The 25,040-nt window shown below is 49.4% G+C and overlaps 1 protein-coding gene across 9 annotated transcripts in view; it reads right to left on the reverse strand.

Moving 5' to 3' along the window:
• Positions 1–244: 244 nt before the first annotated feature.
• The window catches only part of ZBTB7C (zinc finger and BTB domain containing 7C), a 153,387-nt gene continuing 128,591 nt past the window's right edge, over positions 245–25,040 (reverse strand). For 8 of the 9 annotated variants that reach the window (XM_032096922.1, XM_032096923.1, XM_032096929.1 and 5 more), the window contains 2 exons: positions 8,462–9,661; positions 245–2,992 (listed from right to left, as the gene is read on the reverse strand). In XM_032096922.1, coding sequence (XP_031952813.1) covers positions 2,356–2,992; positions 8,462–9,661 — 1,837 coding nt within the window. In that variant the 3' untranslated portion in view covers positions 245–2,355. Of the gene's footprint in view, positions 2,993–8,461; positions 9,662–10,814; positions 11,285–25,040 lie in introns of those variants that run through there. The other variant, XM_032096921.1, reaches the window with a different exon arrangement.

Genomic DNA, 25,040 nt, shown 5'->3' on the forward strand with positions numbered 1-25,040 from the left:
TTAGCATCAATCAAAGTTAAGGGTGATTGTCCCGTGAGTAACTAAGGCAAATCTGTTTGTGTATGTGTGTGTTCCTCACTACTTTTTTGATTTTTTTTCCATTGTTTTGTACATAAAGCAATCACATAAAAATAGTTATAAATAGAAAAATTGCAAAGGTTTATCCCCACTTAGACATATAGGAAAAAAAAAAAAAGAACCCAACTGACCTAACAAACAAACCGAGACAGAAAAAACACCTTGCTTCAAGTCCTTGCAGATCATACAGTACTCAGCATCTTTGGATATTTTACAATGACTCCAAATCGTAGACAAAAAAAACACCTGAAGGAACCAATCATCTGCAAAATGTCGCTTGTGTAAGGAGTTGATGTGGATTAAAAAGAAAAAGTTTGATGCAGTTCTAAGAAGATTTCTTTTTCTTCTTCCTTTTTTTTCCTCTCCATTGACTTTCGTTGCACGTGGAGTCCTTATGATTTCTTTTTGGAGGAGGAAGCCAAGTGTTGGGCAGTTCTTTGGGATCATTCTGCTACGGGTGGTCTCAGTGCAGAAGTCCCTCACACCCTCCTGGGGGCTGTGGAACCCTTGACTCCCTGTGTCCCCCTCCTTGCCTCCGGTGGGCAGATTCTCATCCAGCCACCGCGTCACTGATGGAAAAACCAAAAAACTCATGAACCCGCGGTTCTCACATTCCCTTCTCTTTTGCTGACATTGAAAGGTCACAGTAAAAAGAGAAATAAAAAGCCCTAATTTGTAACATTTACATTTCCAAGTGTTGGTTCCATGTAAAACAACCACTGCAGCCCACCTCAGCCAGTGGTGGAACTGAGGTCCCACCACGTCTGCCTCCAAGGCTCATCTAGGAGGAGCCACGAGAGGCAGATGGCCACCAAAAGCCTTTATCCTTCAGAGTAGCTCATGGATTTGGGGCTGAAGGAGGTGGATAGGGCTATTCCAGCCATTCTGCCACTTTTTTTGCCCCAAAACAATTACCAGATGGGGTGGCCAAGATGGGGTCTGCAGAGATGCTGAGGAGTCACCCCAAACCTGTTGGCCACCGTGTGCAACCTTTGGCTTGGAGGACCCATATGTCACCACCTTCTCTTTTGAACCAAAGAACAGTGAAAAATAGCATTTCTACTTGCTTGCAAGTAGATGACATCACCATCAAGACACCTTTAGTGAACTTCTTTTCCACAAAGATCCCGTGAGACAAGCAGCAGGGATATTTGCACACCCAATTGTTTCCCATCAGCACTGCAGATTTGGGGACACGCGAGTGTTTTGTAAATTTTTCTCATCACTATCACATAGGAATTTGAGGGAATTAAGGACAGAACCCCAGACATTTCAGAATGGTCAGCGGCAGCGAATTCTGACTCTTTGGTTTGAAACGAGTTTTTCATTTCAAAATTCCCACGTGGTTCATTTTTTCAAAGCAAGGGTTTAATAAAAGCTCAGTATCGAAACATTTCTGATTCTTCCAAAACTTTTCCTTCACCTTTTCAAGCAACTGAAGTTAAAATACTCAAAATAGGCTTTGGTTCTCCTTTTGAAACTTTGAAATAGGTAAAGAACCAAAATAAGTAAAATCCCCCTTTTCCACCCAGCTTTGCGCTGGGTGTTTTTCTATGTCCTTTTTTTTTTTTTTTTTTTTTTAATGTTTTTAGGGTCCCAACTCATGCTGCAGATCAGGGCTTTCACCAGCCCTGTAAATCTGATATACTGCTGAGAAAGGCAGTGGCCAGGATCCTCCCTCTCCCATCAAAGCTGCTAGACCTCCCTTTTATCCCTTGTAGAACAAATATTGTTGCCAGACATAGGAATTAATTAAAAAGAAAAGAAAACAAAACCAGAAAGAAAACAGAAAAGTCCTTTTGACCAAAAGGGCCAAGGAATGCAACATAACAAACCCAAGTCTGGACGGCTTGTCAGTGTCCACTGAGCTCTGTCGGTGGGAAATGGGTAACAGTTCCCACAGAAAAGCCATCTCATGGTGATGGCCGAGCCCTGGACTAAGGCAAGTGACATTTTTGGGAGTGTTGAAGAGAGCAGCAGTCCTGGCCTGGCCTTCCCAGACAGAGCCATGAGTGGTGGGATGGGACAGTGAGTGCCCGATGGCCCCAAAGCCAAGTGCTGAGTCTGAAGTGCCGGTGGCCATGGGGCACGGCACCTGCTCATCCCCTGCTCGCCCCAGGGATGGCCCCGTGCCCCAAGCCCCATGGCAGGCCATGGCAGTGAGAGGATGAAGAGCTTCTCGGGAACCTGATGATGCAGAAGGGCAGGTGGGAGCCCCGGGGGAGCCGGCCGCCTTGTTGGGATGGGAGCAGAGGCATGGTGGGACCAGGCGCAGGTTTAGTTGCTGGCCTCTGAGATGGGAGCCACGTGGCCAAGCCCCGCCAAGCCACTGAAGCCTGTGCTCCAAGGGTCAGGGAGAGGGAAGAAAGGTTGGGCAGCGAGGTTTTCATTGTGGCCCAGGGCGAAGGCGAAGATGCCCGCGTTCCTCTCCATGTCCATCTGGGCCCGCCTGAAGAGCTTCATCTGGGTTTCTTCAATTTGGCTCTCCAGCTCCTGCAGGCTGAAGGGGGTCTTGGCCCCGCTCAGGAAGTGTTTGGGGCTGGGGCCGGGAAGGCACATGGCCGTGCTGCTGAGGTGGCCGCTCATCTCCTCCAGTGTGGGTGGCATCACGAAGCTGTTCTCTACGGGCGGGCCCCCGGGGGTGAAGAGCAGGCCGGCCGCCCGCCACGCTGCCGGCTTGCGGCCGCGCCGGGGCCGCGCGATGCGGCAGCTCTGGCGCTTGATGTGGCGGTGCAGGTGGTCGGAGCGGGTGAAGCTCTTGTAGCAGAACTCACACTGGTAAGGCCGGATGCCCGTGTGGATGCGCATGTGGTTCTTCAGGTCGTAGTTGTGCACGAACTTGGCGTTGCAGTGGATGCAAAGGTAGGGCCGCTCCCCCGTGTGCTTCCGCATGTGGATTTTGAGCTTGTCCTGCCTGCAAAAGAAAAGGCGCTTGGTCAGATGGTGTGGGCCGGGGGCAGGGTGGTTGGGATTGCTCTTGGGATCAGGGGAGGAGGTGATGGGAAGGTGGGGAGCTCATCCTGGGGCCTCTCCCAGTGTATGGATGGTCTTGCAGGCTGATGTTTGCATTCGCCTTCTCTTTCCTGGGCACCAAAACATCACACACAGAGCCCTCCCATGTCAGGAGTTTGCAGCCCATCCCAGAGAGTTCAAAACAGCTTAAATTGGAGGGAAAAAAACCCCCAGAATAAACCCAAAACCCACAGAATCGTTAAGGCTGGAGAAGACCTAAGATCATCAAATCCAATCATTCCCCCAGCCAAGGCCACCACTAACCTGCGTCCCCAAGTGCCACATCCACACGGCTTTTAAATCCCTCCAGGGATGGGGATTTCACTGCTGCCCTGGGCAGCTGTGCCAGGGATGGACAACCCTTTCAGTGAAGAAATTTTTCCTGATTTTCCAAGCTCAAGTTCCCCTGGCACAACTTCAGCCCGTTCCCTCTTGTTCTGTCCCTTGTTCTCTGGGAGAAGAGCCCGGCCCCCACCAGCCTTACAACCTCCTTCCATGTATTTGTAAAGAGCAAGTATCTAAATATGGGAATATATCTATATATAACTAAGTCTGGGATTATTAAATAAGTACAGCCCTATTCCAGCCTGCGAATAAGGAAATTAGTTGGGATTCGAGAGCCTGGCAACGTGGGACAATACCACTTAAATTCAGCCCCTCTTGGAGCCGATTATCCTCTCCTTTTATTCTCGCACTGACCACATGGTGTCTCAGGAGCTTTCTTATGGAGCAGGAGCATCACAGAGGGTGATGCTGCCAGAGGTGCAGCAGCCAGGCACTCTGTACTTCCCTGCCAGGGTCCTCAAGGCCAGCCTCCCACACAGTCTGGAGAAGTTTTTTAAATCCAGCCACGGAATAGCATAATATCCATCCCAATGGCACTTATTTACAAATATATATGTATGTATTTTTTAAGGGGAACGTCTAAAAGCAAGAATATTTTTCCATGCTGGCGATCCAACCACTACTTTTTCCCCCAGTAAATGAATGTTTCCTTTCGCAGCCAAAAAAGCAAAAAAACCAAAATCACAGGTAAAGCATATGATTATAGAAAGTGAAGCTGACTATGGCTCAGCTGAGCTGAACACTGCTTCCTAGGTTGCACCAGTGAAGTTCAAGTAAAGAGCAAAGCGGGAAAATTTACATTGTTTTCCAAAATTATTTCAGTATGAACCCTCCAACATGCTAGTATTGAGGCTAAAAATAATGCAGAACATGTGGAGTAATGTAATTATTAAATATAAAATATATATTATATATTACAGATATGCCATATAAAACTGTACTGTGTGTTTTAATATAAACAGTAAAGAATATACAATTTATTATTGTTTTAAAATATAATCATATTTTAAATTACATCATATTAAGTATATATTACAATGTTTTAATTTATGTAACGTAAAAACCACACTAACATTTGTTTCTTCAGGCAGGTCAAGCTCTCTAAACTTGCAAGGTGCTGCCTTTGAACTAGTTTTTGCCACCCAGCCCATGTGCATATTGAAACAGTTTTTGGTGACATGCCCAGCAGCACAAAGGCGTTGGCCATACCGTGAGGAATTCAGCCCTGGGCTGGGCATCCCTGCACACCAGTCCCTCAGGATCAAGGATGCAAAGGAGTATCCCTAGCAGGAGAGTCACTTCTTCACCAGACGATGCTTAATTGCCCTTGGGAGACTGATCCCAGCCTGGTCCTGCACCTATAGATTTTTTTAGGGAGACACCAAAAAAGGCATCTCTCAGGACCTGTGCCAAGCTCAGGGCAACTTCCCACTCTGGCATTTTTACAGGTGGTGCTACCCCAGTGTTCTCACAAGGGTGCATTTCCCCTGGAGGGGCTGGAATCAGCGCTCAGCAGCAGACAAAGCAGCAGCAGCAGGGAGAATTCCTCCCTGAACGGAGAATTGCGGCGAAGCCGTGCGCGGGTGAACGCGGGGGCTCGTGCTGCAAAGCGGTGGGAAATGTTAATAAAAAGCAGAGCTGCCGGCCCCACCTATAATTTAATTTAAACCCCTATATGTAATGTTTAACCTAGCAGGATCGCTTTTCCTAATAAACACGCCGCGTGCCAGGACTGTATAATGTAAATACAGGCAAAGCTCTTTTTGGGCTATTACCCATCTCCGGCAGCAGACGGGGAGAAACCCAATCCTCCCTGCCCCGGCAGCATCTCCAGGGAATGCAAAGGAGGTTTGTGGCTCTGCCTGGAGCCTCTCAGGGGCTGGGGGGGCGAGGTGCTCTGTGGTGAAGCACCCCAGAGAGAATGTGGCACAGTCAACTCTGGGTTTGTGAGCTGGGAGCTGGGCTGGAGGCTCGCTCTGACGGAGACCCACGCTCCGTGTGTGTGAATAACCTTAATGCAATTGCATTAGGAGAGCGATTAGGGCTCTGTGAGCTGTCACAACACAAATAATAGGAACAAATAATGTTAACCTTTCCGGCTGGAACAGTATCTCCTTGAGTACTCTGGGGTTGTCTTGGTGGAAAAGCTGAAATATTTGCAGCTTTCTCCAGTGTTCTGGCAGGGTAGAACAGCAGACTAGAAGCTGAGCAGCCTTTGTTTAAGGAAAAAATAATTAATGAGCTATTAAATGAAGTCCTGCTTCCAGCAATCAGATGTCCCTGGGCAGCAGGAGTGGCAGATCCAGGTGCATGTGGGGTCCTTGCCCGGCGATGCAAGATCCCACTGATGTGAAGGGGAAAGGATCTGATGGGGAGGTTGGGGCACTCCTCACCCAGGAAAATATATCTTCTCTATTTCCCCAGTAGATTTTCTCCTCCACAGTTTCTTAACTGCAGAAATAAGGCAAAGGACTGATTCATACTGAAATTCCATTTGGGAACCTCTGCTTCCCTGCACCTTCACTCCCAGGGGACCCCAAGAGAGACCATATGAGCTTGCATCTCCCCAGTGAAGGCACCGTGGGTACAAGTACAAAGCTTTCATGAAGCATGGGACTCCCCCCTGAGAGCAAAACAAATAATGCAAGTGGCAGCACTGAGGAAATCCCGGTAGAAATCTCTTTCTACATCTCAATCAGTCCACTTTGCTTAAAAATACACTTTCTCCTGAAAGAGAGCTCTCACATCAGAGTAATGATGAGAACAGTTGAAAACACCCCAACCCAAACAAAACCAATAAGCTGCATGCTATTCAAACTCCTTCCGAACACATTTAAAAACAAATCAGTATTTCAAGATATCCACTTTGCTCAGGGTGTTAAAGAAGGAAAAGACCCTTCAGCACCCTTCAGCTCTGCACAGGGTGACCCACAAGAACAGTTTTCATCAGTGATGCTGGGGGACTGCACTGTTGAGCAGCCCCAGCTTTGTGATTTTTTTCCTTGGATAAAGTCCCCCTACCCCTGTGCCCTGTATTGAGACACTGCTGAGCACATGGGGGATGTCAAAACCAATGGGTTTAGTCCTACATTGGTAATGGATCATGCTAGAGCAGCTCTGTGTGGAGTGTTTAACTTCCACCATGCTGACACAGCCCATCTGGATTAGGGGTCAGTATCAGCATCTCTCTGTGCCTCAGTTTCCCCAAACTAAGTGAACAACACTGCCCTTGCCGTTGGGACTTTGTAAAGGTTTCAGGGAGCCCTCTGGGAGGGCTCAGCTCTATTATTCCTGTTACAGGGAAGTTGTCAGTGATGGATCTAGCCAGGCCATTTCCTCATCAGCAATTAGCACCCACAGCAGCACACACAAGGGAGTGACAGGGACCACAGGATGGGGCTGCCCAGGCGTCCCTCCAGTCCCAGATGCCACCACGCTCACAGGGCTGAACCCACGCCGCAGAGACAACAGCCCAGTGCTAACCTGGGGATGCAGCACCAGCAGGAGCCAGACCCAAATTCCTGCAGGCAGGAATGATCACCATGCAGTGGCCTCTCCCCTGCAAATACCAGGGTGAGCTGGCTCATGTCGCACATGCCCGCCCGAGGCACGATGCTCCCTGCATTATAATACAGCGTCTGCTGCGTTGATGGAGGGGAGCATGGAAATTTATTTTCAGGTCAAATTCTCATCATCTGCATATCTTCCATTCGAGTATTATCATAGGGACAGGAGAAGAAAAGACAGGCTGAATGCAGGAGCACCCCAGGTGTCCGGCCATTGTCAGGAGCTCGCCTCTGCCTACTGTGAAGATTATTTTCCTCTGGTTTTCTCACCCTAGCTTAATAGGGCTCTCTCTCTCTCATGCAGCCAGGAGCTGAAATACCATGCTCTTGTCAGAAAGCTTTATTATTATGGTAAAGATTGTTCTCATTAGATATTAATTATACTCAGCAAGAGCAGGTCCAGGAATCTATTTGTCTCTGCTCACCGATTAAATTTGCCCAGCTTTGCAGAGCACAGTTGCAGGCTGGGACATTAGATCTGCACAGCTAAATACAACTTGGCAAGAGTAGCTGTGGCTGCCCCATCCCTGGCAGTGTCCAAGGCCAGGTTGGACAGTGGTTGAAGCAACCTGGGATAGGGGAAGCTGTCCCTGCCCATGGCAGGGGGTGACACTGGATGAACTCTAAAAGTCCTTTCCAACCCAAACCATTCTATGATTCTATGAGTCCAGTTTTTCCCTCAGCACTGCCAAGTCCACCAAAACATGTCCCCAGGTGCCACATCTACACAGCTTTTAAATCCCTCCAGGGATGGGGACTCCACCACTGCCCTGGGCAGGCTGTTACAGTGCTCTACATGAAGAAATTTTCCCAATATCCAATCTAAACCTCCTCTGGTGAAGCTTGAGGATGTTTCCCCTTGTCCTGTCATTTGTAACTTCGGAGAAGAGACCGAGACCCCAGCTGCCCTACTAACACATAATAATTAGGGCTGCTCCAGCCCCAGAAAGCCCAGATACTGTCATGTCCAAACATGTGCAATTTGGTTGTGGTCTACACTGATGCCAAAATGTGCAAACCCAAACTAATTACATCCTGTGGCTAAATGGCCCTCCCAGCTCCATGCATCTCTCAGCACATTAGAGATGAAGCCTCCTTGGCTGTTTGACCATCTGTTTTCCAGCTCACTCCGGTCCCACTGTGGTGAACTATGGTGGGGTTGAAAATATCCCGTTACTTATTTAAGCTTTTGTCCAGCGAGGGGATGGATCCAGTGAGTTGTGGATGTCATCCACAACCCACAAAAATCAGTAGGTTCATTTTCTTCCTCCACCCTCCCTTTCTCCTTTTTTTTTTTTTTTTTTCCTGAAGGGATAGAGATCATGCCCTGCTTTCTTCCCTGTTTTTGTTTGGGGGGGAAAAAAACCCTGATGTGTAGCTGAGAAATCAGTAATGTATTGTGATGTGGCCCTTCCAGCCACCACCCCACTCCCCACACACAGCAGAGGGGACCAACACACCTGGTAAAGCGAACTTCACAGATATTGCACATATAGGGCTTCTCCCCCGTGTGGGTCCTCATGTGCCTGGGCAGCTTGCCGGCTCCCATGATGACTTTGTTACAGATGGGACACTGCTGGGATGCCTTGGGCTTCATTTTCCTCTCTTCCTCCAGGGGCCATGTGGGAAAAACTCCTCCAAACTGGGTAGCACTTAAGAAATTGAGGTAAGCGCTATAGTCAGTCTCTGCCTTAATATGCCCTAAGGGAGCTGCTGGGGTGTTGGCAAACATGTCCTTGAAGAAGTCATTAGGGAAAGGAGGCGGAGGCAGAGGCAGGTCTTCCTTCTCCTCCTCTTCCTTGATCTTCCTCTTTTTGATCACCAAATCCAAAGGGCCATTGTCTACTTGCGGCTCTTCAAGCTGGGAGAAGGAGTTAAAGTCGCCATTCCACAGATGGGGGAAGAAGCTGGGGGCGAAAGGAGATAGAACTGGCCTCCTTTCTGGGATGTTTGCCTTAGGGTACAAGTTTTCACTCAGCAAGGACTCGATGGAGAAGTCTCTTATCATGCCCAAGTGTCCAGAGGAGTTACTGGCTGGGAAGTGATTTGGAAAATCTTTAGGTGCTTCTGTGTAAGCTTCTTCGGTAAGATCGGACTCAGAAGGGCTTTGGTGGCAGCTTACTTCTTGTACATCAGTTAGGTTCTCCTGATTGACAAAATCTTCCACTTCCTCCTCCTCCTCTTCCTCCTCATCTTCATCTTCGTCTTCATCATCATCGTCGTCCTCTTTGTCATCTTCCTCCTCGGCCTCTCTGTCGGGCTCCATGATTTCAAGGCATACGTTGATGATGCTCTGGATCTCCAGCATCTTGGCAGCGCTGAGGATGTGCTTGACGTTTGAGGTGGTGATGGTGAGGGTTGAGGTGTAGGCAAACTCGAGGATAGCAGAAAGTGCTTCAGGCTTGACAAAGTCAATCTCGTAAACATAGGGCTGGTCTGTTAAAGTGCCGGTAGTGAAGAGTTTTTTGAAGTACTTGCTGCAGGCAGCCAGGACGGAGCGGTGGGTGCGGTACTCCTGGTCCTGGACGATGAGGATGACATCGCAGAGGAGCCCGTCATGCCTCTGCTCGTTTAAACCACACAGGACCTCAGTGCTGTGGTTCGGGAATGGGATCCCGATAAGATCTTCAATGCCATTGGCCATATTCTCATTTAGTGCCCTAGGACAAAGCACAGACAGCAGAGTGTTAGCTGGGGATTCCCGGTCAATAATGCCAAAACGATGCTGCCTTCCCTCCTCTACCTCACCTGTCCTCACCACCTGCTTGCACTAAGCGTGTCCCTTGGCCACCTTCAGCTCCTTCCAGATCCTCTGTAGCTGAACCTCTGCTTCCCTCCACATCTCTTCACCTCCTTCTTTGTCCTCATCCTTCTCAATTCCCACCCTACTCACCTTTTCAAAATCACCACAAGCTCCCTCTTCTCTTTCACACCTGTCCCCCAGCAGCCTTGTGCAATGACTCCCTCCCCATCACATTTCTTCCACATCCTCCTGGAGCCAACATTGTTCCAGGCACATGTTGGATTTGTGAGCCAGGAGCTATGTGGGTAAAGTGGGATGCTGTATTGCTTCACACTGCCAAGAGCCAGCACCTACACTGCTTAAACCAGACAAGCCAGGGAGTGCCCATCTCATCTACGTGATTGTTTTTGGGACTGGTACAACTGGACATCCCAGATAAGAGGGTCATGGCTTCCTGCTGCAGCAGGAGAGTGATCCTTATGCATCTTCAGTCCTACTTCATGCCTGGAAGCTATGACATGTCACCTCACACAGGGACAAGCCATGTAGGAATGTCTCCCTGAGGGATCTGGGAATGGGGAGGAAAGCAAGGATTTGTGTCACAGTGTGTACCTAAACGCTCAGAGGAAGACAACCAGGTATCAAGGAGCTGGCCAGACACAGATTGTTGTCTGCTATCTCTTCCCACGAGCTGAGCTTTCTCCATTCCAAATCCTGCTTGGACTTGTCAGCAGGGTATCAAAATGCCCTGTGCATCTGGCAAACATCTTCCCCGGCTAGAGCAGCTTTAGCTTCAAAGGAAACTCGGAAGCAAAAAGCCCACACCCAAGAGGAAAACCCGATTTTTTTTTTTTTTTTTTAATCTGTAAGATGTTTCCTCTTTCACACGGCTCCAGCAGCCCTTCCACATGAGAAATCCCAGGAAAGGAAAGCGATTTCCTCCAGCAGGTGACGAATACATTAATCCCCTCACAGACAGAATACATGAAACAGACAGAATAACTTTGAATACACTAACCCTTGGAAACCCCCAGGACACAGAGCATGTGTTCCTGCAGTGTCACCTTTACCTGGTGCAGGTAGACACTTGGTTCGCTGCCGAGGGACAGAGCAGTTCATCTCCAGGAGAACTCAGGGCACATGAAAGCACAACTGCAGCCCCACTCCATTCCTTTTGCAAGGCTGACACCATCAGGCAGGTTCCCAATGTCGCCCTCTGCAGCTCTGTCAGGTTCCCAATTCCACACCATCCCACCTCTGCATCTCTCCCGGGATCCGCTGCCACGTCCTGGGTGTCCTTCCCTGCTCGGTTTCTGGCTGCGCTGATTCCAAACCTCCTTCAAACCACCAGTGGGGACCTGGTTCACTTCAGCTGGCTCCCACCCTCCCAGCTGCCTCGGGGATGGAAAGAGCCTGGTCTGATGGAGGCTGTCCATGAAAACCTGGGCTTCACCTTGGCCAGCAAGACAGCAACCCTTGGGAAGCCTGGGGAGCCCGTAGAGGGGATCAGACTCTGCAGGAAACGCTCCCGTGGTAAAAGGAACGCTTCACCCCTTTTCCTCCCCCCCCAGGGAGACCTTGCAGGCATCTCCCCCACACCTAACCAGCGCTGCCAAAAACGGGTGTGTGGGAGCCAGAGAGTGAAGGTCTCAGGAGGATGGTGCAACCCAGAGGGAGGTGATGGACCACAGGCCTGCTGGGAGCAACAGGGATGGGGGACAGCTGTCCCTGGTCAGTGAAGCTTCACAGGGGCTGGAGGGCAGCCCCAACCATGGGAAGCCCTCTCCAGCCACCTCCCCATGCCCAGAGCTGGGGAGAGGAACCAGGAATTACACCCAGCTCCAGCTACCAACATTTTCAGCGGAGGGAGGGTGCTCCAGCCCCGCATCCCGCAGTGTGCCCATTACCTCCACGCTAATTACATCTGTTGTCTGAAACAAATTGATTCATTACAGTGTGCTGCGCTTAACCATGTTAACCAGCAACGCTCCTCTGCGATCCCGACCAGCTCCGTATCAAATCCTCCTTGAAAATCGCCGATAAATGACAGTAAATCCAATACCTTCTCCAAGTGGAGTGTAAGATAATAAATAACCCCTGAGCCAGGGAGGAAAAGACAGCTTCCTTTCTAGGGCTTTGTATCCCGAATAATAAGCATGAGCAATTAAATTTCTATTGCTGTTTTTATCATCTACTTGTTTTTTTTTTTTTTTTTGGAAGGAGCCTGAGTGTTAAAGGAGCTCCTCGCATGAAGAAACGTGTCTTCCTATTTTGATCTTTCACTGCCAGATCACCCTAAGTGCCAAAAATCAGAACAGAAGAATACTAGAGTACCCTGAGAAATGTTTTTACAGAGGGTTTTTTCTGGACACTGAGCTTCATTCTCCCTAATTAGTGGATTATTCACTCAACAGCAAGAAAAATTAGAATTGGGGGATTGGGGTGTGTGATTATATATATGGTTACATATAATTTATATGTATAAAATATATTAAAAATTATGGGGTTTTGGTGGAAATTAGCTACTTTTCCTTTCTTATCCCCCCACCCCGGTCCTCCTGAGATGTGGTTCTGTTAACTGCAGCGTTTAGGCAAGCCGATAACTTTACAGGATGCTGGCAAAATTGAAGGTGATTCATGTCATTTAAACTGGGGGTGAGGGGGGAGAGGGAGAGAAACAGCCCATTCATTTGCATACATTTGCATTTTTTAAACTCGCAGGGTGGTTTGACAGCTCTGGAGCTCAGCGAGTTTGAGAAATGACCTTATGGTTCCCATGCCCCCGGGGAGGTTGATGGCCAGAGGCTGGAAGTGTGCTGAGGCTGATGTTTTCCTTCCTTCCTCTCCCTCCTCTCCCTCCCCCTGCGCTCCCCCCTTCCCCTCCCCAAGCCAAGGGTGGGGTCCTCAATAATAACAGGCTTAAAAATAGCATCTGATGGTGACAAATGTCACCAGTGCATGCACACACACACACACACACACAGAGAGGCAAATGCTGAGCAGACGACATGGAGTTAAACAGAAAAATCCCGTTTTATAATAGAAAATTACAGCATTGTTAAAATAAACTGGAGGGAGATGGTGGAAAGGGTGGAGGGCACCTAAAATAAACGTATTCTGCAAATGACGTTGTGAAACATTGCATTTATGGTCATGCTTAAAACTCATTCATTACTTTCTTGCCAGGAAAAGCCCCACTTATAAAAAAAATGATGGTGGGATACTGGACCGCTTCCCCCCATGTTCTGCCAACAGATTTAGACACCTGAAGCTGCAACAGGAAAAAAAGAGGGGTTGGGAGAGCTAAGCTTTGTCCCCTTTTTGGATGAAAAACCCCAGATACAAGCCACGGACGACAGCAATGCCATAAACCACCTGCATCCTGCACTCCCTGGGTGACCCAAAGCTGATCCAGGCATTCTGCTGCTCAAAAACCCCTTATTTTTTTTCTGTTGTTTGTTTGGGGTTTTTTTTTTTTTTGGTGTGGTTTTTTTTTTTTTTTTTTTATAATCTTTTTTCTCCAACCTCCTTCAGTATAATACTGAAGGACCTCAGCATCTCCAAACCAGCAATGTAAAACTGGAATACCAGTGAGAAGAAGCAAAATGCTCATTTTAGCACCGTGGCAAGTGAAAACCAGAAGCACACTCAATAGATTATAAAGATATATGCACAGAAAACAGATAAAAGCAAACTTGTATTGCCTATACTCATTTGTAGGGGTGGAAATGGAGCACCAACACAGCTCAGAGCAGCCCTGGAAAGATGTGCCAGCCCTGAGGAGGGACAGGACCCTGCTCCTGGGTCTCAGGGCTGCTCAGTGGCAGGAGCAAGAGACCTGTGACCTGTGAGGGCTCTTCACCAGCACTTCCCTTTCCCATCTCCTTCCTCAGCCCCGGTGACAACGCCCTGAAAAGCCAAGCCCTTGGAGGAGATAAAGGCTGCCAGGGAGAGCCCAGGCTTGTGCAACGTGTGGCTGCTGGTTCAGGGCTGTGTCAGGGAGGGGGGATGTCCCCTTCCCACCCGCTGCATCCATGGGGACAGTGCTTCACAGCCTGAGCCTTGGCTGGGAGATGGCAATTTTGACTTTTAATTGTGTGTTGGCATGCAACATAATTGCTGTAACACACAGTGTTTCAATATTTTAATACTCTAATATTTTAATATATTAATATTCTGGTACATTAATATTTTATTATTTGTGTATTTTAGATATTTATACTTTCACATTAATATTGTATATATTCACATTTTGTGTGCTTTTATTTTATATTTTTGATATTCACATCGAGATTTTTCTGAGCATCTCCCTTTAAAATGTGCATTGCTTGGCCTTCTCTTTGCTCTGATTTTCCCTCAGGAAAGTGCTGGCTCCTGACTGTGTTTCTTTTTGCTGTGCCTACAGTCACTCTCTGTGGGAGCACCCCCCCCAAAGATATGGGGGTGCCCCAGGGCAAGCAGGGGATGCAAAGCAGCTGCCCCCCCATGCCAGGCTCATTCTGCATTCAGCACAGTGGAGGAAGGAGCCTAAGGCTCTGGCTGATCTCTGCCTGCTCTTGGTGTCAAAATGTCATTTCTCCAGGCAAAACAAGGTGTCTCCAGTTCACCCCTTCACCCAGCCTGTGTGTGGAGAGGGATTCAGGGTGCAAGGCCAGGGGCAAGGCTTGAGGTTGAACATCCCTGGCCACTGCTCCCCCCTCCCAGCCAGCTGCTGGCCCTGCCTCCTGAGCATCCCTCGGTCCTTGCTGACAAAAACCCCTGGAGGAACTCCAGCCCCTTTACCCCTGAAGCATGAGACCACCCAGCAAAGCATCCCAGAGGTGTCAGAACCAGGCTTTGGGGTGCTGAGCATGCCAGACCACCCCAGGCTGCTGACCTTGTCAGGAGAGGGAGTCAGAGAACCACAGAATTAATCTCAGAATGGTTTGGGCTGGAAGGGACCTTTGAGCTCATCCTTCCACCCTCTGCCATAGGCAAGGACACTTTCCACTATCCCAGGTTGCTCCAAGCCCCATCCAACCCAGCCTTGAACACTTCCAAAGACAGGAGAGTCAGTAGGAGATCTCAACACCTTTCGTCACCCTGATTTATTTTCTACCACCACCTCCTCGGCCCGGAGCACTCAGCACCCTGAGGCTCAGATGCTTTGGCTCTGCTCCTCTGCTACCTGCACCTCTTTCCCAATCCCTGCTCCAGGCTGCAGGAGCAGAGGCAGCAGCCAGGGTGGGCTGGCTGCTCTCCCTCTGCATCCACCCATGGTCCCGTCAGTGCAGACCTGCCTGCTACATCCATCAGCCCATAAATGTATGTGGGTTATTTTCTTCCCCCAGTTTTATTTGTGCCTCTTCATAATGAGGCAATTAAGATGTGCATGTGAGATCACCGTAATCTGTCAAAATATTACAGCTACCTTCAATGGGATACGCTGGCCAGTGATTGATCACTCCTGCTCCTGTTACTTGGTGGAAAAACACTGGCACAGGGTGTCCAGAGAAGCTGTGGCTGCCCCATCCTTGGGAGTATCCAAGGCCCGGTTGGAGGGGGCTTGGAGCAATGTGGGATAGTGGAAGGTGTCTCTGCCCATGGCAGGGGGCTTGGACAAGATGGTCCCTTCAAACCCAAACCAATCTAGGATTCTATTTTGGTGGCATAGGGACACTGAGGCTCTGTTCCTGCATCCATCAACTGCTCCACGACCTTGAGCAAGTCCCTTGTGCAAATGTCCCCAAGCAAAGCCACCCACGGTGACACCCCATTCAAAGTCAGCCCCACAGGGATAACACCACTGCCTTGGCCAAGCACTTCGCTCCAGTTTGGAAGATTAAGAAAGATTTGGGATCCCTAAAGGCCTATTTGAAGGCAGAGAGAGAGGTGGGATTATTTTTTTTTATTTAAAACAGCAGGAAGGTGTAAAACCTAAAAAAAGGTAAATATTCCCTTTATATTTATTCCTTAATATAGGGGCACACCTCCCCTCTGAACACCTTGTCTCCAGAAGAACATGTTATTAAACCACCCACCCCAGCAGCAAGCATTTCTGCCCTCCAGCAGGAAGGTGGGGCAGAGAGCTCCTCACCTTTCAGTCACTTCCCTGGGATGCCTGGAACGATGAGGAAAACGTGGCGACACCAACCACTGCCTCCCTCACAAGGAAATCAGCGGGGTTCTGAAGGACACCATCCACTCTGCAGACCCAAAGGTGGTTCTGTGGGAAGGAGCCACCTCACAGCAACAGCACCAGGGTCTTACTGCCAGGCTGGGCACCCACCCCAGCCTCCAGGAACTGGGACCAGTCTAGGAAACACAGTGTTGAGCTGGGAAAGCTGGGGGTGTTTGGCTTTTAACTGAGCTGATCCACCCAAAAATGAGGATCTCACCAAAAACTCATGGATGTTGCTTGGATCTGGACAGAGCAGAAAAGGGCAGAGGTTTCCAAAGCAATGCTTTGGAGAGGAAGGATGCACAGAAGGTGCCGTTCTCCTTGGAAGATGCTCACTGGCAGCACGGATGGGGAGGAAGCCCTGTGGGTGGGTGCAGAGGTGGCATCACCCCACAGGTCTCTGGCGAGGGAGCAGCTCTGTAAATGGAACAGGTCAGCACAATTTAAAGGGATGCTCCGTGGGACACCAATGGCAAAGGCCAAGCAGAGTCCCCACGATGATGACACAGATGGAGACCTCCCACTGATGCCGGGAGGAAAGGGGTGGCCAAGGAGCCCAGCCCTCCACAGGATGCATGAGATGGAAGAGCCCCAGAAGTCGAGCATGGTTTGATCACATAATTAAAGTGGTTAGGCTTCAGGGAGTGAGATCACAGAGGTGACCTTCACCCTGGTATTTCTTCATTACTTACTGGACTTGTCAGTATTCACACTAATCTCTGAACAAAATCCTTGGGCATACAAGGATTCATCCTTACCAACATCTGGCTGGCCAGTTGAGCCCATGTGAACTATTTATATTTGCACATACAGTATAATACTGACCTTTTTTTTTCAGCTGGAACTACTAGTTTCCTACAAGCAGGGCACAAAAAAGCCATATTCACTCAAGTACCATCAGGGAATCCAAAATAAAACATGCTCTAGAAACCTCTCTGGAGTTTCCAGTGATCCCAACAACAACCCTTTCTGTTCCCAGCTTCCAAAATCCATGTGGGAGCTTATCCAGCCACACAGATCTGGGGCACATCAGTGCTGGAGATCTGCTGGATATCTCTGGTACAACATCACTTGGGAAGCACCACGAGGACTATTTGCCCAGGAAGGTGGTGACAGGTGCCACTCATTCGGTCACCAGGGTGTGGAGGCCAAAGCACCTCCTGGGCCCTTTGTGAATCCATCCCAGGGAATTTTTGAAGACTTCTTACACATCACAGCAAATACACATCTGTCAACAAATCCATCCCTGCAGGTGAACCCCAGCTACCCAGAGTCTACATGAAGCATTCTGTACTTCATCAACTTTGTTTACATACAAATACAATCTGGCAAAATTGCAAATTATGAATCCAATCATCCCTCAGAGAGCTGGACAGTTGGGTGCCGCTGGTTAATGGCAATTTGCTGCTGCTCCATGACCACCAGGACCTGACCCCGGTCCATTTAAGGCTAGATTTTTTGGCCTCAGTTCCTCTCTGGGGAGGAACTTGTGGCTCAAGTTGAGCCCGTGGGTGGCACGTGGTGATGAACAGGTTGAGCTCATGGCAGGCTTTAAGGTCCCTTCCAACCCAAACCATTCTGTGATTCAATGATCACATCACCAAGTCCCAGGCCCCTTCCATTTCCTTGGAACCAGTTGTCAGCCCCAGATAAACACCAACAGGAGCCCTGGCAGGGCCAGAATAGAGTTCAATGCCTCCTACAATTGAAAGGCCATGTTTTCACTTTGATTTCCTTTTCCTAGCTTGTTTAAATTGCCCATCAGACTTCCCAGTTTCAGAATTTATAAAAAGCTCCAAAATCAGGAGCTCCAGGTCACTTCTTGGTGGCAGCTTGATGAAGTTTGCATGCTGCATGACAAATGCCATCTGATGTGCTGAGCAGGTCTTGGCAAAGGGGGATTCTGGTGATAAACGGTCAAATAAACACAAACAATTAGTGGAGCTACATCAAAGGCACCGCCTGGCTCCAGATGGTGTTTTGAGGACTTCATGCATGCACAGAGCAGAGGCTAATTAATTAACCACAGCATCTAGGCAGGTACCAGAGGGGAGACTTTATAGAGTGGTCACATCTGACCACACTCTTTTCTTGCAGCCTTGTCCTCCCCATTCAAGCATTTTCTTGGAGGTCTGGAGCTTGAGGGGATGGTGCTCCAGGCATGAGCTCCCTACTTCTCCTCTCTGCTGAGGCTTCAGAAGATGCTGCAAGGCTGAAGATGCTCAATATCCTTTTTTTTTGCTTGAAATCCTGAGTGGACCCTGTCTACACAGCTCTGTGTAGCCTTGATGCTCTCCCGGCCATGCTCTATTTGATGCTGCTGGTAGAGGCAATGACCCTGGGTGATATCTCCCCCCACTATATCTATATGCACACACTTAAAACACGTGTGGGAGGGGGGAATATGTTAAGTGAAACAGGAGAGTTTCCAGGCATCCTCTGCAACCACCCCACTCTCATGGAAACTCATTCACACTTCAAGTGACGTGCTCCCCCTCCCACACCACCAAAATGAGGAAGAAAAGAGAGAGCAAGAGGAAAATCCCCACCGAAGATATGCCCATGCCAGGGTCTGGCTGAACATCAGGTTGCTGGTCCCCCCAGCAGCTCTGGCATGAGATAGACGAAGGTCCATGAGGTATGTGATATTGCTGGTGCAGCCAGTCTCCTCCAGCACTGTCCCCTTTTGCCCAGACCCTGCTATAGGGAGTGATATAGGATATATATATATATACATATATATATATATATAGGATACATCTCTATGGACACACAACATTACAATCCAATGAGCACACCAGCGGTAGGTACCTCCTTCCAGCACGGCCTTAAAAATAGCCAGAAAAGCCATTTCCTCCCATTCTGAACTCTCCTGGGAGAACAGGCCAGCCCCTTCACTCTCTCTTGTCCTGTTCTTCTTCAGAGCCAGAAAAAGGAAAAGAAATTTTAAAAAGGCTCCTATTGAATGGCCTGCACACACTGGGTGGGTTTGCTTCCTGACAAAAAAACCACAAAAAACCACCAACCAACCAACCAACCACGGCGGAAAAATGTGCCCAGCTTAACCATGGAAAACTGGTTTGGCACTCCCTCCGGAGTGGACAGGATTGCGAGGGACTTGGACGCAGATCCGGGTGAGGCTGTCACCAGCCTGCATGAAAACACGGCTCCAAAATAAAATACATTCTCTGAGGGCTCCAAAAAAGCAGAGGGCAAAGGACGGGGATCCAGCTTCCCCTTCTCTTCTCCCCCCCACCTCACCCCCAGAGAGAAAGCCACTGACGGGAGGACTTTGGGAATAAAAATAAAAGGGTCAGAGCGCTTGCACATTAAATCAGAAGCAGATGTGTGCCTGCTCGCCAGCCTGAGTCACCGCGGGAGGGTGGGGAAGGGGGGGTTATCGCTATTTTGGTGCTGGGTGTGGGGTACAGAAAACAATGTGTTGAGAAGGCGGTGCAGTGTTTGAGCAGGCTTAATATCGGCCTGGGAGCAGGTACAGGCAGGCTCCAGCGGCGGTGGGGTGGGAAGCTCAGCTCGGCGGTGGCATTGGCAGCAGCTGCACCCCATCCCCTGCCTGGGCAGGACTGCTCCTCCAGACCCTGCCCAGGCTCCCTGGCAGCATCACTGGGCATCCCCAGCAGCACACATCCCTGTTTGGGGGGGGTTTTGCTGGTCTCCATTCTGTCCCTCAGTATCATCCCTCCAGGAGTAGCACCCAACCATCCCCATGGATTGGCTGAGACGCTGCTGGGCCTGAGGTGTCTCCAAACTCACACCAAGGCAGAGGCAGGAGTCTTGTCCTCTCTCTCACAAGGACAACCTCAGCAGCTCAGCACCTCTCTAAAGCCCTGCCTGCTTTGGGTCAAGCCCCATAACACAAGCTCAGCTTCTCCTTTCAGCTCCCTCTGTGTCCTGCGCTGCTGATACTGTGTTGCCGTTCATTAGGCTCATAATCCCACAGGTATTTAGGAGAAAGGTACCTCAGATTGGTCTATTTAACTCTGGCATAACTCAAAATATTCTACTCCTGCTCAACTCTCATGAGAGCCCTTGCAGCCTCATTGGTTTGTAATTGCCATTTCAGTCCTGGAGCTCTACACACACGAGTTCCCGTGCTATGGCTGGGCCAGAAGAGTTCCCACACAGACATGAGGTGGCTTTTGGAGAGGTGTGCTCATGGAAGGTGCCTCTGCAGATCATCTTGTCCTGCAATGGCAATCCAGTTGGCAAAGACACGGCCCCTCCAGCACCACCACCCATCTGTACCATGGGCAGAAGGACAGTGCTGGGCTTGTACAGTGCTGTCGCAGTCAAACCAAACACAGGATGAAAACTCAAGACCCTGGTTCAGAGAAAAGACCAAAGAGACACAGATGTTACCCGTGAGTGAGTGTCTCCTCTGAGTCACCTACAGACTCTGCCCCATTGTAGAGGGGAGTTAGGCAGAGTGAGTGAATATTGCCTCTCCCCATCCTTTGCTGCCCCAAAGAGGAGCTTCACAGCTGCTCCATCCATGGAAAGAAGAGGTGATGGCTTTAAACTAAAAGAGTGGAGATTCAGACTAGCTAGGAGCAAGAAATTCTTACGATGAGGGTGGTAAAACACTGGCACAGGTTGCCCAGAGAAGCTGTGGAAACATTCAAGTCCAGGTTGGACAGGACTTGGAGCACCCCAGTTTGGTGAAAAGTGTCCCTGCCCAGGGCAGGGGGCTGCAATGAGATGACCTTCAAAAGTCACTTCCAACCCAAGCCATCTGATGATTCTGTGGTCCCATGGCCATTTTTTCTGCAAGCCAACACTGTCCTGACCACACTGAAGTCCCAGTGAGATGCATCATGTCCCTAACTCTTGAGCTGGGCATTTCTAGTGGAAATACTGCCAGGTTTCAGCACAGGTTTCAGCACAGGATGGTCAGGGAAGGGGGATGAGACTTTCATCCAGACTTTTTATATGTAAACCAACCATCTAATGAGCTCTCTGAAGACCACAGGTAATATATGGGCATAACCTTATAGCGTGGCCCAAGCACCAAATATCCAGAGGCAACTCCCTGTCTTCCAGGGATGATTTAATCCAGCTCTCAAGGTTACACAGCAATTTAACTGAAGATCTGGGGTCAGATTCAGATTTCATTTGTATCTCAGCTCTTTCTGTGTGCAAAGTCCCTGGTTTCTCTGCCAACCTGGTTGCAAGCTAAACAGGAGCTGAGTCCTCAGCTCAGCCCTCAGATCCTGCAAAGCCTCGCCCGCCTGAGCAATCCGTGCGATCCGGCGCGGCCCACCCATGCCCAGCTTGGTAAATATAGTCAAAGCTGGTGGAGGACCAACAGAAAAAAAACATTTGAACTCTCCCTGGAAGAAGCAAAAGAAAAATATCCACTGCTTAGATGTTTTGCTCAAACACATGGAAAAAAAATAATACTGAAAATCAATAGGACTAATTTTTTCAACCGATGCTTCTGCAAGCAAGGAGAGGGTCTGCAGGATCAGGTCCCTCAGCAGGCAAGTCCTATGTCCCAGCTGACTCTTTGCACATGCCAACTCACAGTCTGATCTGATTTAAACCAGCTGAGTTGTAAATGAGGCTTATAATGGAATTGGCAAATGACCCTTCAATACAGCATCACAAACCAACAGCACTCAAAAATAACCAGGGGTCGAGTCAGGACTCAGCTCCCGGGCAAGGGTGAGTGCAGGATCTGGAGTGCATCATGCCACAGGCTACAAAACATCCCAAGCAAGCAGGGAGAACCCCTGGGCTCTCCCCTCTTTAGAGGGAGGACCCTTCCAAAACAACAACAAGGACCACAAAAAATAGGGAAAAGGAGGAGAAAATACAGCCCTGACATGTAGAGAGAGACAGTCTTGCCTGTTTGTGTTGGCCTATACTGAACTCCAGGCAGTTTCCAACTGGAACCCAGAAAAGCTGATGGTGTTTGGATTCTGTCTGCATCCCTCCCATGACGTGAAGACGCATTCAGGATGATGGGCTAGGATGTTGGTATTTTTTTTTCCCCTAACAACTATATTTACTGTTACATTTTGAACTCCCCATGCTGTCATTACAATGTCAGATGAAATTACACGTGTGATAACCATAACATCGACACATGCACAAGTTCACAGAGGCTTTACAAGGAAACAGCTTTAAGGGAAGAGGGAAGCTGCTCACACGCCTCAACTCAAAGGGTATGTCCAAAGGAGTCTTTGAATTATAGGGCACTGCCTACAGCCTGAGCCTGGCCTTGCTGGAAGTGAATTACTTTTTTTTTGGGCTTTGCTGGGTAAAATGTATTCTTATTTATACTGGTGTAATTCTGGATTGACTCCAGGGATTTAACTGATGCTGTTCTGGATTTGCACCAGCACAAAGAGGATGAGGATGTTACAGTGGTCTGCAGGACAGACTTGCAGAGTGATCTGAATTGCACTGGGATTCTGTGCTGGAGCCACACTGAAGACCACAAATCCTGGAGTGTTTTGTGTTGGAAGGGACCTTAACGCTCATCCAGTTCCAAGCCCCTGCCATGGGGACCTTCCACTAGACCAGGCTGCTCCAGGCCCCATCCAACATGGTCTGGAACACTTCCAGGGACGGGATACGGAAGTGCAGAATGAAGATAGCTACACCACTGCAAAACCATCTTGTATCAACATGGCTGATCCCCTTTCACAAGTATGCCCTTGTGAGGGCAGGTGCTCTCTTCTGATCCAAGATGTGCTAGAGCCATAAGAAAGGAACCCCAGCTTCAGATCCACTACCAGGCCAGAGGTAACTGCTGCACAAAGCTCAGCCTTTGAGGTGTTAAGAAAATCCCAATTTCTGCAAAAAGGGAAAAGCAGCAATCAGATTTCTTCCAACTGCTTTGGGCAGCTGGGTGAAGAGAACTTGGCTGGTGCTCCAGGAGTATGGTTCCAGCAGCAAACTCCAGAAGAGAGGCATATCTTCCATTGGCACAGCTGGATGTGTTAGGCAACATCTGTACAGCTCTGATTGCATCTGCTTAGGGGGAAATGGTGCAAGTCTAACTAGGCCGGTCCAGTTAAAGTGCTACAGCTTCCACAGAAACCTACAGGATGTTACAGATCAACCTTGCAGTGCATTGTGACATACTGAGACAGACTGAGGGAGTTGGGGATGTTCAGCCTGGAGAAGAGAAGCCTCCAGGGAGACCTTGGAGACCCTTCCATGTCCTAAAGGGGCTCCAGGAGAGCTGCAGAGGGACTGGGGACAAGGCATGGAGGGATAGGACACAGGGAATGGCTTCCCACTGCCAGAGGGCAGGGATGGATGGGATATTGGGAAGGAATTGCTGTCTGTGAGGGTGGGCAGGCCCTGGCACAGGGTGTCCAGAGCAGCTGTGGCTGCCCCTGGATCCCTGGAAGTGTCCAAGGCCAGGCTGGATAGGGCTTGGAGCAACCTGGGACAGTGGAAGGTGTCCCTGCCCATGGCAGGGGCATTGGAATCAGATTGTCTTTTTAGGACATTTCCAACCCAAATTGCTCAGTGACATCCATACCTATGGATGTTTTGGCTCTCAGCTCCTACACAGAGAACATCTGAAGGAGCAGCTGCTTTGCTCTTGCTCTCTTACATCAAAAAAAAAAAAAAAAAAGAAACCAAACATCTTACACAGCAGCAACCCCAAGGATCTGTGGGCTGGAAAAGGGCACTGCACATGTGTGGAGAGCACACGGCTGCCTCTTTGTACACTTCCCGGGGTGCAGGTTTGATTCACCTCCTGAGCAAAGGACTGGAGGATGCTCTGGGTGTGCGTGGTTGGGAAATGTTCTCAAGAGCACCAGAAGGCATGTAGAATCACTCACGCTATCCTAGGACCTACTTTTTGTCCTCTGTGGGAAAACATCAGGGTTTCACCCCACTCACCCTGCCATCTCATTGTCTGTGCTTCGCACCTCCTTCCACAGCACAAGTACGACAGCCTCTGGTTAAATACATTGCACTGATCACACTCTAGGAGAGGAAAATTCATCAGGTATGGGGCTACAATAAAACCAGACTCTTGGAAGCATCTACCTGTCCATTCACCCACCCCGCCTCCCATCTGTGGCTCTCTCTAACCCACATTATCTTGTTTCATATACCCCTCACATGAACAGAACACCCCTCCAGCACACTGATTTCTTCCCCATTTGTCCACGAAGACACACAACAAAAAGGGGTGTGGATACAATCTCTTGCACAGTTTTAAACATACAGATATGTATATTTTTGTTCACTCAGTCCTTCCCAGGGATGGGCAGGAGCCCAGCAGCTTGCTCACACCACACTTCAAAGCCGCACACCAGCGCTGGATGAAACACCGGCACCGCAGCACACCGGGGACTTTCCTTTTCCAAGCCGGCACTTCAAAATATTTATAAAGGCACTTAAGCCCCGTTTTGGCCACTGCCTGTGTTTGCAAACCCTGCCCTGGGATTCATGTCAGGTTGCGGGGAGTTCCGCTCGCATTGTTGGCATAGCTGAGGAGAGGCAGAGGGACTCGCTCCCCGCTCGCAGAACAAAGCCCCGAGTTATTGCAGAGCTGTGCCCTCCGCCGGGCGCAATTATGGTTAGAGAAAACCCTTGTTTATAGCAGGATCCTTCCAGTTGGGGAAAAAGAGATTTAATTACAAGGCAATGGTGCTGTGGGCGTGTGCGCGAGCGCAGCACAGATGTGGCCAAGAGCTGGGCTGCTCCCCCTGCCCAGGTGGTTGCTGGGGGGTCCACCCTTTGTGGAGGGTGAAAAAGGGGGTTTGTGGTTGTTGACGACCAGGCATTGAATCAGGGGAGCCAAAGCATGGAGAGTTAAAAAAAAAATCCAGGACAGCTGCCCGTCCCAGCAGGTTAGGAGCAACAGGAAGGGGATTAAGGGGAAAATTTACCCACAACTTTTCTCTTTCCCTTTTCCCTGAGTCATGGCCTTGGACACAGGCTCCCTCAGGTAGGTCATGAGACTCACAGAATGGTTTGATATGGAAGGGACCTTAAAGACCATCTCATTCCAAACACCCTGCCATGGGCAGGGACACCTTCCACTGTCCCAGGCTGCTCCGAGCCCCGTCCAGCCTGGCCTTGGACACTCCCAGGGATGGGGCAGACACAGCTTCTCTGGGAAACCTGTGCCAGGGCTCCA

Source organism: Corvus moneduloides, chromosome Z, assembly GCF_009650955.1.
Source record: "Corvus moneduloides isolate bCorMon1 chromosome Z, bCorMon1.pri, whole genome shotgun sequence".
NCBI lineage: Eukaryota > Metazoa > Chordata > Aves > Passeriformes > Corvidae > Corvus > Corvus moneduloides.